The 20,256-nt window shown below is 41.8% G+C and overlaps 1 protein-coding gene across 2 annotated transcripts in view; it reads right to left on the reverse strand.

The window, feature by feature from the left end:
- The window catches only part of ARHGEF26 (Rho guanine nucleotide exchange factor 26), a 56,182-nt gene extending 36,832 nt beyond the window's left edge, over positions 1-19,350 (reverse strand). The window contains exons 1-5 of one of the 2 annotated variants that reach the window (XM_040613788.1): positions 18,126-19,342; positions 16,596-16,635; positions 14,486-14,631; positions 8,734-8,790; positions 4,865-5,025 (exon numbers count right to left, since the gene is read on the reverse strand). In XM_040613788.1, the coding sequence (XP_040469722.1) occupies positions 4,865-5,025; positions 8,734-8,790; positions 14,486-14,631; positions 16,596-16,635; positions 18,126-19,109 (1,388 nt within the window). In that variant the 5' untranslated portion in view covers positions 19,110-19,342. Of the gene's footprint in view, positions 1-4,864; positions 5,026-8,733; positions 8,791-14,485; positions 14,632-16,595; positions 16,636-18,125 lie in introns of both variants that reach the window. The other variant, XM_040613790.1, reaches the window with a different exon arrangement.
- Between the last annotated feature and the right edge of the window lie 906 nt (positions 19,351-20,256).

The following is a 20,256-nucleotide window of genomic DNA, read 5'->3' on the forward strand; positions in this document are numbered from 1 at the left end:
GATTTTCCCCCCCTCTTGTTCCCATTACTCTGTCCAACATAACCAACATCACCCAGACTTACTGATAAGGAAGCTGCTTATCCGTGTCACAATGTCCCAGTATGAACATCTTTGAAAGGGCAGAGAAATTCTCCCCCAGAATATACCTCAGTGCCACTTCACCAACACAGTAACCACACGCAGCTGGGTGCCCTCAAGACATTACTCAGCTTTCTTCAAAAACTGCTGATGGCCACAACTGGGATAAAACACAGAACACAGACTAAGATTATCAGTCTAGACCAAACAGGAAAAAAGGATGTTAATGATTTATACCACTGTCACCTGGAGATCAAATTGGTGATCTGTAACTTAGGAATAATTCTCTTTCATTGTAGTTCACCTGAATCACCCAGGGTCTACTCACTGTATTTAAGTTTTTATTTTTACTTTTTTTTGTTTTATGTGGGTTTGGGGTTGGGTGGTGGCGGCGTTTGCAATCTTCTAAAGAAAGTGAGCAACAGAACTCTGCATTCTCTAAAAGTAATCTATTTAATGTCTAGTTAACTGATTCAATACACACACTCCTTAAATAAACACTACGACTGTATTTTCCTATGGAAAAAGATGAAGCTGGATCATTTAAGGTATGCTGGGAAGAGGTGAAACATGAACCTGATTTACAAAACAGTCCTAGGAGAAAGCTTACCTGGCTCCTAACTTATATTCACACATACAAAATTAAATTGAAGATACTCAGATAAGATGTTAACCTACCTCACAAACCCACACAAGCTTCACTACCAAAGTCAAGACACAGAGTTTAAAAAGTCAGACCTGTCAAAACATTTTTTGTTCCTGCCTTTCCCTGCTAATCTTGTGATACTCTGTAAGCTTTTTGCCTTTCGCTGACCTAATGGCAGAGAGAAACAATGCTAAAGCTTTCCTTTCTCCTATAAATTTGCTGATTTGACCCGTCAGACCAATTGTTCTTCAAGGCATTTCACTAATTTCCCTGTAACTCCCCTTTCCCAAGCCAAGCTCTTGGGAAACTGACCTCTTTTGCGCCGCGTACTGAGACTGGAGAGTTTTTCTCACTAGTAAGATAGATTGCACAGTATTCTCAGACTACACAAGCACAGCACACAACTTTTACTGCTGAATAAGCTGGCCTATGGCATCCTCCATCACATCTCTAACAGCTTGCACTGACTCAGGTTGCAATTTGTGGGATTTTGTGTTCTATCAGTTATGAATTCCCCTATTACACATACAGGCAAATCCTCAATAAAAACCTTAAGCTTTCTGAAGCCACCTTACAAGACATTTTCATAAACAAACACATTGTATGCTGCACAAATTATTCAGATCAACTCTTCTGTGTTACAGACATTCCAATAAGCTCCCAAAAGCAGAGGCTGTCTTTGCTGTCTGTACTCTGCTTCTCACAAAGGCAGCTTTGTTCCATCAGAAATGGCCTTGTCATGCATCAGAAGCATATCTTGGCATTTCTAGAGAGTTTCCATTAAACATGTTCCAAGTCAAAGTTCCTAGATATAAGCTTTAAGCAATTTTGACTAAAGATAGTATTTTTATCAGTTCATGTTCCTCAGCTCACCAAACCTTTGTCTGAGCAACCAAAACCACTGATAAAAATATGTTTGAGTACAAGTGTGGTTAAGTAAAGGAAAGGTTGCCTAAAATACAGCATAACGGAACAGATCTTCAACTTTATTGCAAATTTATAACAAAAGCTTGAAAATGGGAAGCAATAGTTTGGAGATACCAAGAAAAAGGCTTCTGTTTTAAAATCACTTTCGTTATTTACACAAATGAGGTTGTGAAAAGCAGCACAAAGTTTTGTTATAGTTTAACGGTATTGCATAACTCTGGAAATAAAGTATGTTTTCATTTAAGCTTAGAAAGGAGTTACAAATTCTGGTTTTACTCCAAGCTATAAAACCCCCAAGTTCTTAAACCGTTAAGACCTCCCAGACAAGAAAGAATTAAGATTATAATTTTAGGATAGTGTAGTATTTTTACATTCTCCCACCACGCCCCCATCCCACTTCCTCTGAAGACTGTTAATCAAAAGGGTTGTAAGAATTCCCCTAAAAATATTGCTTCCCCCACCTCCATCTCTGCTTTAAATATTTTAAGTAAGAAATTTAAAAGTGGATTTAAGTGACTTGGAAGGCTTATTCAACACAGGGAAAAAACAAAGGGAAAAAACCAAACACACATCTGTTCACACAGCTATTACTAGTATGGTCAGCTGTATCTCAGAGAAACAATCCAAAGGAAAGGCAACCTCTGCTCACCAATTAAATCTTTGATTTCTATTAAGCCATCTAAAAAAGATGGCAATCACCCTCTAATATATGACGGTCCTGTGACATCAATGTTTGTCTAACAAAAAACAGGCTCATGACACTTTTACAGTTCACATTTCATCTAAGGAGAAGACTGTAAAAAGGACTATTCCTTGAAAATAAGGTCTTTGTTAACCTGCACTCACTGAGAACACTACTGTCACACCACTCTCATTCCTGCAGTAGCTGTGGATTCAGACAACATCCAACTTCTGGCAAAAGACCTCAACTATGAGAGAGAGAAACAAAAGGGAACAGGGAGATGGAGAAATGATTGTACACCCAGTAAGTCCAAATATACACACCTGTTCTGTATCTCCTAAATTAGGTATGCGCTTGACACCATACATTAGACACTCTCACATGTATGCTCCATGAAACTAAATCTTACTACTGCATAAACTTCAGAAGACAAAGTCAAACTGCTGCACAAAGAGGTAAAATTCCACAGACTTCATGGGGTTTCAGAGCAATAGAAGCAAGAAAGGCCATTACCATGACTGTGAACATAAAACTTGAAAAGTTCCACAAAGTTAAATACAGGTTTAACGCTAAAGAATTCAGAACATCACAATTTCTACAAGAAGGAAACAAAGGGAACAAAAAAAAAAAAAAAAAAAAAAAAAAAAAAGCTGAAAAGGTAGGAAGGTCTGGCTCCAGAAACATTCCCAGACTGAAAGATTCCTTATCCAACCATTAGCCCCATTTCTGAAACGATGCTAGTATTTTTCTGTTCCACAGGTAAAGAGAGAGACATTTAAAGCTGTACAGTGCTATAGTTATGATCAATCAGTATCTTAACTAGGCCATCTGCAACCTTTAGCCACTGTGCTTGAATTCAAACTGGAAATAAGGTCTATGAAAAGAAGCATTGACATTTTTATTTTTTAGTTATGTAGACCCCAGTAATTCACCTGCTGTTACTACTATTAGCCAGGCTAAATAATGTACAAATTGAAACAAAGCAAAGCCTCATTAAACAACTGTTTGAAGTATTCATACCCTGCAGTACACCATGAGTGCACATACATATGCATGTCCTGTATTAAATAATCCTGGCAGTAATTACCAACAATCATACAACAGACTTTTCAGCGTTTGTATCATGCAAGATCTGACATTTCCTTTTTGTAGTGTGCCCGTTTTTCTTGTTATTGACTTTGTACCAAAGGAACTTATATAATAAAAACAATAAAAAGAGCACAGCAGATCATCTTTTTAACAGAAATACATGTCTCTGGTGTCAGGTGCTATGGTGTGCACAGCACTGTTCATAAACAGCAAAATGCCTACGCTGTTTACATAAAAGATACAGTCACACAGTATGCTGCACATTGAGTCCTCAGTAGAAAGTAAACAGTGATTCAACTGATTAAGGAAAACACTGGCAAGAGTCAGTTCTTAAGGGCAAGTATGAAACTCTTGCTCAATCCTTAGCAGTTCAGTAAGGGCAGACCAAGTTTAATTCAACAGACTGTAAAGACTAGGTACAAATGCTTAATGTATCAACACTGAGCTTTGGAGCTATTTAGATTTGAAGGACGCTTATTTCCACTAAAATACACTATGTTCTTTCCTTACCAATTTTCAGAGAAACTAATAACAAGCCTACCCCATTAAATGGGGCTCCAACATAGTGGCAGGGTGAGTCTGTCAAACTCATGCGGCATGTCCACATGGTCGTACTCTCCATCTTCAAACTAGCACGACAGTTTTGGAAGAAATGGTTACCACTAAAATGGTTACTTGAGATTCCAATAAAAAACTTGCTTTTATGTTCAAACAGGTATTAAAATAACCTGACATCTCCAGTTCAGCCTACCTGCAAGCTCTCCTTACTAAATCATACAGGCAGAAAAATAAACAACTTTAAAAATGCAGTGCTCTAGCAAGAAAAGCTAAGATTTTTCCAAATAACAGCAAGATGCCTCAGAGAACAAGAGTGTAGGTAAGGCACAGCTTGAGTCTGCAAATACTACCATATATCTTAGCTAGCACTAACCAAAGTTCTACTATTTAAGGAGCTGTCTGTGAGGTATGTAAGGAAAATATAATCCAAATAAACAGGAGCTTACTCATATTACAACAGAATCTATGGTCAGCAAAATACAACCTTAGCTGTTTGTAGTATATGAAATGATTCTTTAGCACTGCAGAGCACATACTTTGGTGCTCTCAAAGAACAGAGAATCAATTTCCATTCTGATTTATTTACAGCTTATAAAAAACTAAGACACTGCATATTAATATGTGCAGCCTTTGATTTCTCTTCTTAAATTGTCAGGCCTAAATTTATGCTGAATTTGCTACTTTGCAGCTGTTCCTTTGATGTGTGGTAACACTAAAGACATTATTCTGTACGCTACATTTCATTACTTGTTTGAAATATTTTTTGACTAGCAGTAATCAGATATAATTTTAAGAAGTAAACAATTTAAATCTAAATTTTAGATTTTATTTCTAATCTAAAAGGTGTACTTTTTTTAAATGTAGAAATGCATTGCTACACTTACTTTTTGCTTGCTTCATAAACATCCGTGATATTGGAGAAAAGGTGATGGCTCTCTGTTTTGGTCATTGTAAGGCTCAGTTCCCTGGAATTTTTAAACATCCGGATGAGAATCTCCAAGCTCAGCAAATAAGAATGCTCAGAAGATATCACTTCAAATATTGCCTGCAAAGCAAAAGCAGAGGGGGAAAGAAAAGACTTACTATTGACTACACTTTCTTTTTTTTTTTAAAAAAAAAAAAAAAAAAAAAGGAAAATGTGGAGGTGGTGTGCAAAGAAAAGTTATTGGATATAAGCTAGAGATTATACCATAAATATTCATTTCTATGATAGTTGCATCATTTACTTAGAAATAAGTTATTTAATACAACAAAAAAAATTTAAGTGTCTATATTAGACTTTTCAATGCAAGCACAAACAGAGAGTTTGAAAACAAAAAACCAGCTGTCATCACTCCCCATTCATACTCCTGAAAGGTGGGTTTTGCATTTGTTTTTTTTAGCTAAAAAAACCACAAACATATTGGTTTTTCTGTGGTCCAGTTGGAAGCTTTGTATCAGTCATACTACTGTTCACCAGCCAGTATTTGCTTTTGCTCTTTTTAAGCAGAAGCTGCTGCATTATTTACTTGAAAGTGTTCCTGGGTAACAGAACTCTGCTTACTCAAGCATCTGCCAAAAAGCAAAACCCTTTGCAAAATTCAGGTTTTAGTCTTGGATCAGCAGCAATATCTTGGTTACTTTCAAAACATCAAGTTAGGAGCAGGCAGATGAGAAGCTGAGCTATCTGCAACAGGGACAGGAGCCTAGAGGCAGAGCAGACAGGAGGGGGTAACAGCCACAGTCCCCTTTAGTGATTAGCGACCAGACACCAGCCAGGCAGCCCTCCTGGTGCTGGAGGTGCACTCCCTCACCTCCCACAAACAACTTCTGCTTTATCACCCTACCACTTTCTAAGTAGCCACTGTAACTTCCATCAGCAGGCTGACATACAAAGCAAACTTTTAACGGATTTTGGACTTTGAAATCCACATCTTTGTTCCATTGGAAATTTTCATCTCTCAAATAGAAACCATTTCAGCTTTTAGACAGCTTTTGCCTCCCTAGGCTTTATTTGTTGTTAATCTAACAGAGTTCTTGTATGTATATACATGGAAAAAAGTAAACAGTTTTCGTGAACCCTTCTGTCACAAGCTCCACACGAAGTCACATTTGTCATCAGTGCCACATTCCAGGCATTACTAGCACAGAATAATACCACCAGCAGAAGTAATACAGCTTTCTTCTCAATATAGCTAATGGCAATACTTGTGCATATAGTTTCATTAGCTACTTGCAACTAACTTCCCTAAGCATTCTCAAACCAAAGGAGAAATAGATACTTTAAATGCTGCAGTGCACAAGTTAAGTATTTGGAAAGGCTGATGCCCATGGCTCTGCATATACAGAGAGAAACAGAGAGAGTGTCTTGCAGCTGACAGGCTGCAGGAAGAGGTCACTGAGATGGGCTGACGTATGTGCTTCAGAGGAACCCTGCTCCTCCAGGGACAGGTATAAAGGCAAGGGCGACTACAGGCAGGTTGAAGGTGGTCTCCCTGGATATTGCCAGCTGCGACAAACTGTACCGGGAGTGGGGTGGGGGGAGAGCAAAATATTCTGCTGGGAGTATTTGCTCCTAAGATTTCTTAAAACAGTTCAAGCCTAGTGAATTCTGGTGGTGTTAAGGTAAGTTTTTCATTAAATACAATTTCTCTTGGGTATCCTGAGACTCAGTGTTCCCAGACTCTGCTTTCAAAATTACTCTTGCTCTTCTAAAAAATTCTTCTTCAAAGAACTGAGATTTTAATAATGAAATAATAAGTTCTGGATTTCTTAGAACCTGCTTTAGCTGAAGCCTTCAAGATTTATGCAGTCCAAAGACAACTGCACTCCACAGAAAGCCTACAGTACCATTATATGTACAAGGAAATGAAGTCTAATGTACTTATCAGTACACTCTGTCTTATTACCTACCAAGATCCCTTCAGCTTTTTAGGTAAGAGACACAGCAGCAGATAGGTTACAGCTACAACATGTTATTCACAGGAGTGAGTACTGCTGTGCAAGAAGATGCACAAACGTGATGCTTAAAATGACATTACATTGCCTGCTTGCCAACTCCCATGAGCCTCAAGAATCTAGAGCGCATATACATAAATCAGCCAAACTCTGGTGGCAAATCTACATCCTGCTTGGCTAACAGAGTGCAGAAAGGTACCTAAAATGGGCATTCTGGCCTCTGCCCAGCAGTTAAGTTTCCAGTCTTCAGTCCAATATATATTTAGACAAAGATGCACATCCATCCATCTCACTAATGTGTTCTGAAAGATGGGATGTGCATGACTGTATGACATTGACATTTAATCAAGGTAGAAAGCAAACAAATTATTTTTCTACAGTGACTATATTACAATGGCAAAAATAATCTAATAGGGTATAAAAAGCAATTTAAACAATAAATAATGAATAATTGATAAAAGGCAATTTAAAAGAAATACAACAAAAGCACAAGTTGGTAATACAGCTAGGAATATTTATTTAGGCTCTCTCTGCAGGAACAGGCCTCTAACATTCAAATAAAAAACCCTCAGGCTTGGAAACATTTTTTTGGTAACATTAAAAACTTTTCATTTAAAAGGCATCTAAAGAACTTGTTCTCTTTGACAGGATGTAAATATGACTCCCAGAAACATAGACTTAAGGCTCCTAAAGGATATGACTGAAAGAAATGCTTTTGTGTCTTAAAGCTTCCCAGCAGGAGGAGACAGAAAAGCAGAACACATGGCCTGAACTGCTGCACAGCCCCAAAAGATAAGCAAAGAACTGGAACATGATAAAAGACCCCCCAAACCATTGTACAAATCTCACATATGCAATACAAGATGTTTCTGTATTTCACATATGAACACAATAGCTGTAGGTCATGCAGCTAAGTTAATATTTGAGGCTTGCTATACACATACAGAAAACCCCAATCAGGTCTCACTCAGCTACACTCACTGAGGTATGTCCTGAAGATAATGAAACAACCACGTCAGGTAATGCTACAGTGTTTCTACTGAAAAAAACTTGGGTTTTTTTCCCTATTGAAGGACATACCTCAAGAACTGCAGGTATACAGTTGGCTAGGTCAGGCTATTCTTTTCAACACCTCTCATTCATTTGAAATAGACCCTGTAAGTAAGGAAGGAGGGTAAAGCAGATAAAGGGGACAAAAGGAGCAAAGAGGAAGTGGATAAAGAGGACAAAAGGAACAAAGGGGAAAGAGACAGAGAGAGAAAAGGTAACTACATCAGTAATTGCTGCTGTTGTCTGTACTGTTGACAGCATGGATGCACCTACTCCATTTCAGAATGAAAGGAAAAAGGTTAGTTACACCAGCTACACAGTGCTCGCAGGTTCAAATTTGTTCATAGGATTAGTTACAACTAAGAGGCACTGTAAAAAGCTGTTAATTCTTCCTCACTGCCTTTAAAAATGTGCCACCTCCTACCCTCTGTGAATACAAGGTTAATTTTACACCTTCCCCAGCACAGCATGCAGCAGTGCCTGCCTGCCGCTACTGAGTAGCCACCAACCATGCTACATCTGCTGGAGTGAGCGTACCTAGGCAAGAGCTGCAGCGGGTTGGTAGGAGACCTGTGGCAGGGGGTCATGCACATCAGCAATAGACAGGTTTTGTTTATTTATTCTCCCTGAGGAAAGACGGCACTTCGCTCTAGGACAGAAAACAGCCCGATGAACTTGCCTTCTTATCAACAAATAGAGTATTTAATCAGGCATGCAGCGCGCCCCTAAACAAGCAACGAAGAAGAATGTTACTTTAAAGGAGTACCTCCTGTCTTTTTCTTTCTTCCTGGCTGATCACTTCAGATAATCCATTCTTCTTCACCTAAAAAATAAATTAATTTTTTAACATGTTTTGTAGAAAAATGTGATTTTTATATATATATATATGCAGGACTATCAAAATATTGCCCTAAGAACGCAGCTGAAGAATCTATTCATTTCAGAAAGACAGCAGTGAACTAGCAGAAATGAAATAATTTTAAAAAGTTAATAACATCTGTCATTTGACTTACCAAAAGAAGTAAATTTATTTCATTAAAAACTATCCCAAGACACAAACACAGAACTACTGCAGCAAAAGCACGCACAGCTGAATCACGGTGACCCTGTACAACCTCCGTGGATTTCACACACACACACAGAAGCATGAAAACTACTTTCTCTTTTTAAGTTAGGTTTCTTGACTGACACATGTACATCACAAGGTTTGTTTTCCGACTTGCCCTGGATAATCTTAGTGCCTTCATTTGTTAAACACCTAAAGGCATAGACAAACTACGTAGACAGGTAGATTGTTGGCCAAAAAATTATTCTGGAGGAGCTCCAGCTTTACTATAAACAACATGGCAAAGTCCTGAGTAAATACCCCAGTATTTCTATCCTCAACCCTACGATGACACCTCTCCCCACCCAGCACCCTACAGCCAAATCAGCCAAGACAAGTTTGCCCCAGCCCTCCGTACGCAACCATCATGAACCCCAGCTGTAGCCATTTTCCACGAAACCTAACAGATGCACTTTCATGCTCCCATTTCTCTTTCAGTCTTCCCCAAAAGCTCCCAATGCACTATCATCATCAGCTTTCTCTTCTTACTCCACTTGTTCCCTGGAATTTTAAAGGATGTATTATTCCTCATTTTATGCCTGCCTACCAGGCACCACAAATCTGAATAGGAGGCTCAACAGTCAAGATGGCACAACGTTAACAAGTGCCACACTTTGGTTTGCATGCACACCGAAGTATACACATGCATGTATATACTTGCAAAAATAACAAATATTCCAGTGCGCGAGCAATTGTTCTTGTGAACTTAATTGAACTTGTGAACTTAAGCTACAGATCCCTCACCACAAACATACACTTCTGAATACCAAGCAAGAATTAAAGTACCTTTCAATCAACAACCTGAAAGCTTTAAAGCACTCGCTAGGAAGCACAATGTCACTTTTTTCTGGGTGCAGTGGAAGACTTTTCTAAAAACATGCCAACACAGGAAATACCTATGAACATATCCAAGAGATTTCAATGCTTCCTGTTAACAGAGCAACTGCAAATTTCCAGTGAGGTCACTGCGGCAACCACTGTATTAATGTTCAAAAAGTGTAGCTGTGTTTTGTGATCATTATTCTGTCATATATGGATGTGTACATAAAAGTATACATATAAATTAATTGCATAAGCAAATGGCTCAACCTTACATTCTTAATCAATGGCAACGCTTCCAAAGAGGCCCAAATATGGAGACTATTTCTGGCGCACAGTGAAAGAAAATTCAATTCCTATTCCAAAATGTTTTAGCTGAAATAGCCTAAAAATCATATTTATCATACTATGCAAACAAAAAGTTAATATAAGCTTAAGAACATAACCAGAAAGAAGAGGCCCAACACTACAGCTACTACCGCTGACTTACTGTCCCACTGGACTTTTTCCAACTCACTTATGACTGATTCAGCCGCAGAGACGAGGAGGAAAAGATGAAAAGAACAACAGGTTAACTCTGTGGTTAAGTACAAGACATTCCTCCAAATACAGAGGTGCTGGATGGGGGTAACTCACCAGAAATATTTCTCTGACAAATATAGGAAGCAGCTGCACCATAAACAATTTTAACATAAGCCCTCTGATAATGGGAGAGAAATGGGAGCTAAAGCAAAGATTGGCCCTGAAGGTCCTCGACAATAAAACCAGGTAGCTTTTGTATGATACCACAGAGAAGAGGCAGTCATGGAAAGGTGACAGTGCGAGTGACTTGGTAAAGCAACTTAGAGCAGCTTTTTAAATGAATAAGAAAAACCACAGCTGCACTTTTCCCAAGCCAGAGAAAGAGATGATCAGAAAAATGAAACACAAGATGACCAAAGCTTGGAAAGAGTTTCAGGTTAGAGAAACAGCAGTTGAGAGAACATGCAAAATCTTGATGCAGCGCTACACAAACACATTGAACCTACTGGGTATGAGATCAAATACATCAATAATTCTAAGAATTACCCATGCTATGGGACATTGTTTCCAGCGTAGATCTCAAGAATATTTGTAAGAATCATAGCAGCATTGACAGTAGTAATGAAAAGCAAACATGCTTCGTATCTCCAGGCTGTATGGTAAGGACCTCGAAAAACACACATTTAAGTTCAAAGTCCACCAGTCGGACACAGCAGTCAAACCCTGCAGCATGTTTCCCAGGGAGGTGGTGAGGTCTCCACCCATGGAAATGTTAACAACCTGGACACAGTCGGACAACTTGCTCCAGCCAACTCTCCTGAAGCAGGGGTCTGGACAAGATCTCAAGGGGTCCCTTCCAACCTAACTGATGCTGTGATTCTTTGAATGCACAGTAACACACATTGTCACTATCCATACCATACCAACTGAATGCTGCATTTGTTGGAAAGTAAATACATTTAATATAGTGCACAAGTTAGTATCACTGCCTATGATTTGCTGGAAATCTTCACAATTATCGAAAGATACTTTTCAAATATATTTGGAAATATTGGTTATTCTCCCTAAATTAAACTTTTAAATTAACAGATGAAGGTTGCAAGGAACAGAGATAGTAGATAAGGTAGCTCTTTACCTCGTCACCTGCTTCAGTACTGCTAGCTGTCTAATCTGCAACAGGAAGAAGGTTCAAGAGAAGAATTTGAAAGGAACTGGACTTAAACAGCACCCCATTTCAGAGTCCGTATATGTTCTCTGAAAAGCTCAATCTTACTTTCACATGGGTGCATACACTGCAGGAAGAGAGAAACATGTTTTTATTATTATCATAAAGGATTCAACAACTCTATACATGAAGGTTTCACTACTCCCCTCAAATGGCAAGTCTGGTCAGAACTGACTGCATCAGCCATCAAGCCTGTATGGCCAAAGAAACATCCTGCAGAAAGAGCAGATTCGTTCTGCTGCGTCCCCCCTCTATTTCCTAGCATAGTCACTGCTAACAAATACCATAAATGTATTATTCTCCTTCTTTCCTAACATATGTTGAAACCAAATACTTTGACATTTTCCAGCTGACCTCCTGTTACAATTCCACACTCGCTTTTTAATACACACTGACAGCATGTAATTTTTCCAGGGAGTTATAAACAGAGACACTACAAGATTCAGATTCCCATATTTTGTTTTCACAGTCTACTACCTTTTCTCATATACTCCCCACCTCGATCCTTGTAAATCAAGTAAAGACACTGACCAAGTCTGCTGTGCTGGAAATCGTGAAGAACAAGCTGGTTTGTATAACTGTAAGCATGGCATAGGCATGGCTCTCTTACTGAAATGATCTTTGTACTATTTTGGTCTCACAACAAATCAGTGTTTTTGAAATTATTATTATTACTGAATAGCATTCCTCCCAAAATACCTCAGCTGTTGAACATTTAACTGCTGGTTTGCCTAAAGGCAGAAAAAAAACCCTGACTTCATTATAAACAATTTTTTTTTGCAGCATTAAGCAAATAAACTACATTTAATGTACTTTCTTTGTTGAAAAAAAAAATTAAAGTTAATCTTTTCAAAACCACATTGTCTTGCCTGCTTCATAATTATTGAATCAAAGAGGGATTCCTATTTCAATACCTTAAACAGCAAAAGGTCATCAACACCCGTAAGACAGCTCTTCTAAACAGACAACATAAGTAGCCTTAGAAGATATTGCTGAGGCTTAATAACTAATCTATACAGGATATACAAAGCCAATGGCCCCAACTGTTGAATATTCCAGGTGATCATAGAATCATTGAATCATTCAGGTTGAAAAAGACCTTTAAGATGATCCGAGTCCAACCATTAACCCAGTGCTGATGTCACGTAACACTCCTATGCTGCATACAGAGATGAAGTTCTGCAACATTCTGCAAGTTACATAAACAAAAACCAACAAAACCCCAAACCCTTCATTTTAGGGATATCCCTCTAGAAGCCACAGAAATGATCAAAGGATAATAAAATTAACCACAGATTTATTTACAGTTCCTTTCGTCTCAAAATCATGCACATGATGAAAGCCTGTTGAAATATCAACCAGTATCATTAATTTACTAGCAGGGAAGCTAGCAAGATTACACTACTGATTAAAACAGCTGAATTCTACATTGTTTAACAACGCTACTAAGAAAAAGCCACTGCGGATGCTTCACGGACTGTGCTATGGGTAGCAGAATACCACTATCTGAATACTCGGCTTTTTAAAAATGGTTTCCATTAATACATGCAGTCAAATCAACCTAGAGTAGTAAGGTACGTAGTAAGGTACGTAGTAAGGTACGTAGTAAGGTACGTAGTAAGGTACGTAGTAAGGTACGTAGTAAGGTACGTAGTAAGGTACGTAGTAAGGTACGTAGTAAGGTACGTAGTAAGGTACGTAGTAAGGTACGTAGTAAGGTACGTAGTAAGGTACGTAGTAAGGTACGTAGTAAGGTACGTAGTAAGGTACGTAGTAAGGTACGTAGTAAGGTACGTAGTAAGGTGAAGTTCTGTCTTTGCCAAATAAAGGACCCTAAACTGGACCCTCTCAATTGTATTGATTGTTATGCAAAACAAAGACCAGTAATTGATCAGGACTTCCATGTCCCTCTCATGAAATGAAAAACAATGTTTAGCAAAAAAAGCAAAACCCAACCAACCAAACACAAACAAACAAACTAGCCAAACAGGACTAAATCCTGTTCAAGGTTTAGTCCACACAAATTTATTGAATGGTACCACAAAGCACAGTTTTCGCTCTGAGTTTACACACTGTTAGGATTTCAACCTGTCTTTTCAGGCTGGCAGCACCTCATTCAGAACAGCCAGATACAGTAACATGCATTGGCGTAAACCGTAACTCTTCTGAGGACCTCCATCAGCACAGCTGCCAGCACCCTGTGCAGGTAAGGCCTAAGCAACCACCTCCAGTGATTGTGGAAAGTACAAAGTTAGGGTCTTAAATTCAACGCACATACAAAAGAGACATGCTTGATTTTTTTTTTCCCAGCATAGGTGAAAAAGAAAAAAAAGTATCTTAAAGCATAAAATCGTGAAATATTAATTCCTTTGCATTTCAAAGTTGCATTTGATTTCACCTTAAACTACACTGATTTTTTTATTATTATTATTATTTTGGTGATTTCAAATCACATACTCTGTTGTGTGGCCACACGAGCCTACAAACACACTTGCACTAGAAAAAGGAAGGTGTCAGTATAACCAGGGAAACAGATTCTGGCAGGAGCATCAGTCTATACCTACTAAAATTGACTCAGAAGACATGATTTATGCTTTCTTTAAGCTGTTATGAGTTACCTTACATGAAACCTGAACAAAAGCTAAATTGAGACCTCTGGATTTGTATTATTAATATTTGAATAGTTGCAAACTTGTAAAAAAAAAAATCGAGACATCTTTTATTTTGGAAGGGAAAAAGGAGATGACAAACTTCAGCCAAAAATTCCAGTAGCAAATAAAAAGACCTGCTTCAATACATTCTGAGATACTCTGTCTTTGTCTGGCTATATGATGATCAATTACTCACAACAGACAGCTGACTCCATGTTGATCTCAGGGGCTTACAGTGAAAAACAATCTTTTCATCCAACTTCTGCTCTCGGGGCTCAGACTCTTCATCGGAATCTATGTCCAGAGCTTTTTCTTTATAGTTCTGATATAATACAGCATTTTCTATAAAACAACAATAGTATGTCAGTAATTGCTAGAAAGTTTGTTTAGCTGCTTTCATAAAATTGTAAGTAACACTTAAACAATGCAAAAACCCAAAATGTCAATGTGCTGTTCACAAACTCCGAGACAAAGATAGTATCTTATTTAGGATGGACAATGGTGCAGTACAGTAACAATGGATCACTGTACCACTACCAAAAGATCCACACTGACTGAATTAAATAACAGATGTGTTCTTTGTAAAAAAAAAAAAAAAAAAACAACAACCAGAAAACAGTTTTTTCTTCCTTGGTTTGCTGCACAATGTTTCAAAATTAGCCAGCAATTTAAAAACTGAACAAGCGTGTTGAGCAGAGTCACTAACCTGGAGGTCTAGCTATTTTAATCTGCAAGTCCACTACCCATGCCAACTTTCATTCCATCAGCTTTAAGTACCATCTTTGCACTTCACTAAGGAAATGATACAAATTTCAAAATTTTGAGGTCAGAACTATTCCAAATAGAAACTTCAAAGGTTGCTTGAGTAAACATGAGGCCTATGAACCTTAAGACAAAATACACTCGTTGTATCAGTAGTGCCAGCATTCATTCAGTATCATCAACGGCAACGAAGTGCAGGTGTGGAGCACACCCTTTCCATTTCCCAATCTCCTTGACCACACACTCTTCTCAAAAGCAACCAGAAAAGGACAGAGAAATTCAAGACCAGAACAACCTAACAGGCAGATCAAGCTGTTAAGAAAGCAAGCTCTAAAAGGTACTTTAGAGATGGGCCAGGCTTTGGACAATATCCAGTCCTCCCCTATCAGATAAAAGGGAAAGAAGTGAACAGTCTGGATGCTCCACACACAGGTGCAACTCCTGAGGTCTGATGCTGGAGTGGGTAGGTATGTTCCACCTCTCAGACCACACAGCCCTCACCTGAGTATTATACAACATCTGGCCTTTTGTATTTGTCCTCTGGAACAGGTCTACACAGCATATACGCTTTTAAGGCCAGAAATATGTACAGCAACTGAATTCTGAGAGGCATTACAGAGAAAGGTACTAGCTGGGATCAGTTCAAGATAGAAAGGAGACATTGAAAGAGAATCTAGAAAATGTCATCAGGAGACAGTGTGAGAGAAGATGAAAGTAAGATAGAGAGCAATGCAAATGGAGCAAAGTAGAAAAGCCTTGAAAATAGAAGTAAGAGGAAAAGGAAGGTAACACAGCAGCTGATACAACCTTAAGGAGGCATTAAGCAGAGAAAAGCCAAGAGAGTAGCAGTTGCTAGAATTAAACTTCCATGGACTAATGGAGTCGTAGCCAGGAAAGATTTTTTTTCTTGTTGAAATATTGTGAATAGCAGCAAACTTGGCAAAGCCAAGAATTAACGAGTAACATTAACAGTGTTTTTCTGACACTTAAAACTTGAAGCCTAGGTAGCAAGAAAAGGATTACGAATTCACAGAACACACCCCAGCACCTCTGCCTTATGAGGAAAAGGGAGAAACACGTGAACCATAAACTCTGAGAACAGCAATCTGGGCATCTGCTTGCAAGCGATGACCCCAAACCCATAAACTGATCCACAAAAGTTACATCTTGCACCTAGGGAGTCACAGGGAATATGCAGGAAGGCAGTCCCAACAGGAGGAAGAAGCCTCATCATGTAATTCTACAGAACTGTTAGGGCCAAGACAGAAACATTGATCAATTAATCTTTTAGGAAGGAATGGAATTTAAATTGAAAAGAAGCCCTTCAAACAAAACCCCATTTTTAGCCTGCCATTTTGTACTCTTTAAAACATTCCCTGAAGTATGTCTAGTGCTAAAACTATGGTTCCATGGTTTAGACAGTGTACTGAAAAACAAGGCACTTAAGTCTTTGACTACATACGAAAGAAGCGTGCAAAATAATCTTGGAGTTCATCTCTCTTGTGATTGAGCAGATTATCAAGTCTGTACAGAAAAGGGCTTACCTTCCCCATCAAATGTCCCTTGTCCTTTCAGCATTTTCTTCTGATAATTTTAACAAGAAAGAGATATATACACATTAAAAGAATGCAAAACAATCAATGGTAACAAGAACTTCTGTTTTGATACTTAGGCACCACATTAGCAGGCCCTAAACTATAAACTTCTGGTGTTGGACAAGTATTCATGAAAACAATGGTTTCACCACAGAAAGTGAAAAGCTACTCTAGCTTTCCTTCTCTCACACGCTGTTTATACATACTTGTCCCCAATGCTTCTCTTATGTTTCAAAAGCATAGTACACTAGCTTTACAAGAGTTCAGTGAATTTGCAACTCATTCCACTGTCACTGGACTTTCCTATGAGGACAGAAGGTACACAACTGAGTGGCTCTTTTCACACACTTTGCAAAGAGCAACCACATTAAGTATTTTATAAACTAATGTTCTGAGACCAAAACAAAACTTTGAAGCAAAACAGATGTTTTGGTGCAACAGGTCATATGGTCTAAGAAGTCTGTTTTAAAAAAATGCTACTAGCAAAAAGGGGGTTGTGTGTAAAGCCAGGACAACATCACATGCTCCTATTTTAAACAAAACATACTGTTAAAGACTACTACCAAAACCAAATCACATCACCACCTCCCTACTCTGCAGCAGTCCACAATTTGATTGATTACTATTTTGCCACTTACAGCGTTTTCACAAAAGCTGCCATAACCATAATTTTTAATTTGGTTGAAAACTGATAATTATTCTAATAGCTAGAGCATTACCCTTAGCCTCGAGCACTTTATTACACAATTCCAAACTCTGCAGAAATCTACCAATATATTTTTCAAAAAGTACCAGATTATATTAAAAAAGAAATACAATATTACAATAAGATATGTTCAAGTAAAAGTATTTTCAGTAAGTCTTTATAATTTAATACATTAACATTCAATATAAATCTACTGCTCCTAAGAGATTACAACCAAGAATTAAAAACAGGCATTCTGCTTTTACTTGCAGTCATTAAAATCAAGCTACAAATAAACATACCTGAAATGGCCGCTATCAGTTTAAAAAACACATTCCGATTTTTAAAAATACTAACGTCCCAGAGGAGCAAGGGTGAAAGTTCATTTTTTCTGTCCGTCTGCCTACCTTCGCAGGTAGCCTTTACTAGGTCAAAGTCTTTTTTTCCCATGTTTACTACTTTCTGGGGAAAAGTTTTAGAACATCACTTGATTGTGGAAGAGAACCTCGATGTGTTGGGGAATCCTGCAGGAAACGCAAGCAGGAGGCTGCCATCAACACATTTTTGAGCTGCCTGGATTTCAACAGAGCCCTGTCCCTGAAGCCTCCACCACTTCACTTTGAAAACATTTGTAAGTGATCTGCGAGACTCACCAATAACTATGAGAAGTTCCGCGGTAGCTAGAAGCAGACTGGAAGGACTCCAGCATCTATGGAAAACCTAGAGACTGCAAATCACCGCCAGTGTCGCCTACACCACTCAAAATCAACGTGTCTCCGTTCAGCACCACTTACCTTCATCCTGCCCAGGCTTGAAAATTTCTCTTTATCCTCAACAACCGCTTTAAGTATGGGCTGGGACATTCGGTTTTTTTTCTTAAAATTGGAAGAGCCGTCGAAGTCCACGCCGCTCACCACGGCTCTGCGGTAGGACGTCGAGCGCAGGCCGCGCCTCAGGGTCCCCGGGCTGTCCAGGTCTCCCTCGGCTTCTTCCTCCGCATCGGCCGCCAACGGCGCGCTGAGGCTCTCCACCATGCTGCGCACCTTCAGCACCCTCCTGCTTGCCTCCGTGCTCTGGCCGCTGCCCTTGCTCGTCACCTTTATCTCGGAGGCCAGGCTCCTGGGGATGATCTGCTGCGTGCCCACCCTGCGGGCGGCCGGACTGTCGGTGCTCAGGACGGCGGGCGGGCCCGCGGCGGCCGCGGCGGGCGGCGGGGAGGTCGCGGGGGACCCCGGCGGCGGCCGGCCCGGCGCTCGGGGGAGCCGGTTGCACTGCGAGGTTGCGCTGCCAGCGGGCGAGAGCTGCGGGCTGCCCGTGAGAGCGGTCTGCTCCCGCTGCGGGGCCAGTGCCGGCTGCCCGGGGACCCTCAGGGGATGATGGCCCGGCGGGCTGCCCGGCGAGGTGACGGCGCCGTTGGCGCTAACGCCGACCGGAGCGTCAGAGGCCGGAGCGAGCGCCGGGGAGGGCGGCTCAGGGGAGACCGCTTCGTGGGCCGGAGGCCGCACCTTCCCGTTGGACACGGAGCCCATAGCGGGGCCCCTCCGCGGCGCTCCGCCGCCCGGGCAGGTGCTGACGGTACCGGCCGGCTGAGTCACGGTGAAGCAGCTGCACCTGTCCCCCACGGGGAAGTCGGTGTAGAGCACCCCGCTGGGGCTCTGGTACGACTGCGGCCGGGCTTTGCTCCAGGCGCGGGGCTGCGGCCGGGGGGTCGCCCTCCTCCTCCTCCAGCGCGGCGCCGCCTCGTCGCCGCAGAGATCCGCCTCGCCCGCCCCATCCATCGCCCGCTCCGCGGGGCGCCGCCAGCTCCCCCTGCCCGCCGCCCGCCAGAAGGGACGCGAACGCCCTCGGGGAGAGGCTGCTCCCCCCTACCAGGAGCCCGCCCTGGGCCGCCCGGCCGCGGGGAGCGCGGGGCCCGAGCCCGTTCCCGCCCTCGGCAGCGGCCCGGCCCGGCCCTCACCTCACGGCAGCGCCCGCCGGGGGCGGGGGGACACGGCCGCCTCCCCGCCCCACCTGCGGCCCGGCTGCGGCGGAGGGCGCCGCGCCTTCCCCCACCGCCTTCCGCCAGCCCCCGCGGCCCCGCCGCGCCCGGCCCCGCCGCCGGGCCCCTCCCCGGGCCTGCCTTGCCCTGCCCCCCCGGGCCTGCCCTCCCTGCTCCCCAGGCCGAGCGCGGGCCCGCGCCACGCAGGTGGCGGGCGGCGGGCCGGGAGCAGCGAGGGCCGCCAGCTGAACTCACTTAGCGCTGCCCAAGGCGGGCGGGCCGTGCGCGGGGCGTACAGCCGTGCGCGGGCGCCTGGGGCCTGGCTGCAGCCCAACAGCGACAGCCCCGGCCGTGGCTGCGGGGACGCAGTGGTGCCGGCACACCAGGAAAATGCTGCATCTGCGCCAGGAGCCGTGCCCCCCCAGGCCATGCCCCTGTGCCACCCCCACGGCGACCACCCGGGCAGGGGCTGGCGCGAGCCCGCGGCGCCGTGCGCTGCTCCGAGAAGGCGTTGGAGCACCTAACAAGTGGTGGGAGAAAGCTGGAAAAAGGAGCAGCTTTTTGTTAAGAAAACAGGACATAAACCGTGAACCTGCTCGGAACTCCAACAGGTTACACCACCCTGAAAAAACGGTGTCGGTAAAAACATAGAAACTTAACTGTAACTTTGGTACATCATAGAACATAATTAAAGGAGAACCAACTAGGTTTTGAAAAGCAAAGCAAAACCAAGAGCATGCTTCATGCTTTTGCACGGGTCCCTGTGCATGGTGCCACCCTGCTGCCAGCCCTGCAGCCCAGCCAAGGCTGCTGCCACCCACACCACAGGGCCCGGCGCTGAGAGCCTCAGCGGCAGAGTCCCCGGCATAAATAGCACAGATAATTTTTCTATTACACTTAGAAATAATTCCAGCGTGCCCTTACTTCGCTATCTGCTTCTCTGTGGT

Source organism: Falco naumanni, chromosome 13 (assembly GCF_017639655.2).
Source record: "Falco naumanni isolate bFalNau1 chromosome 13, bFalNau1.pat, whole genome shotgun sequence".
NCBI classification, from domain to species: domain Eukaryota; kingdom Metazoa; phylum Chordata; class Aves; order Falconiformes; family Falconidae; genus Falco; species Falco naumanni.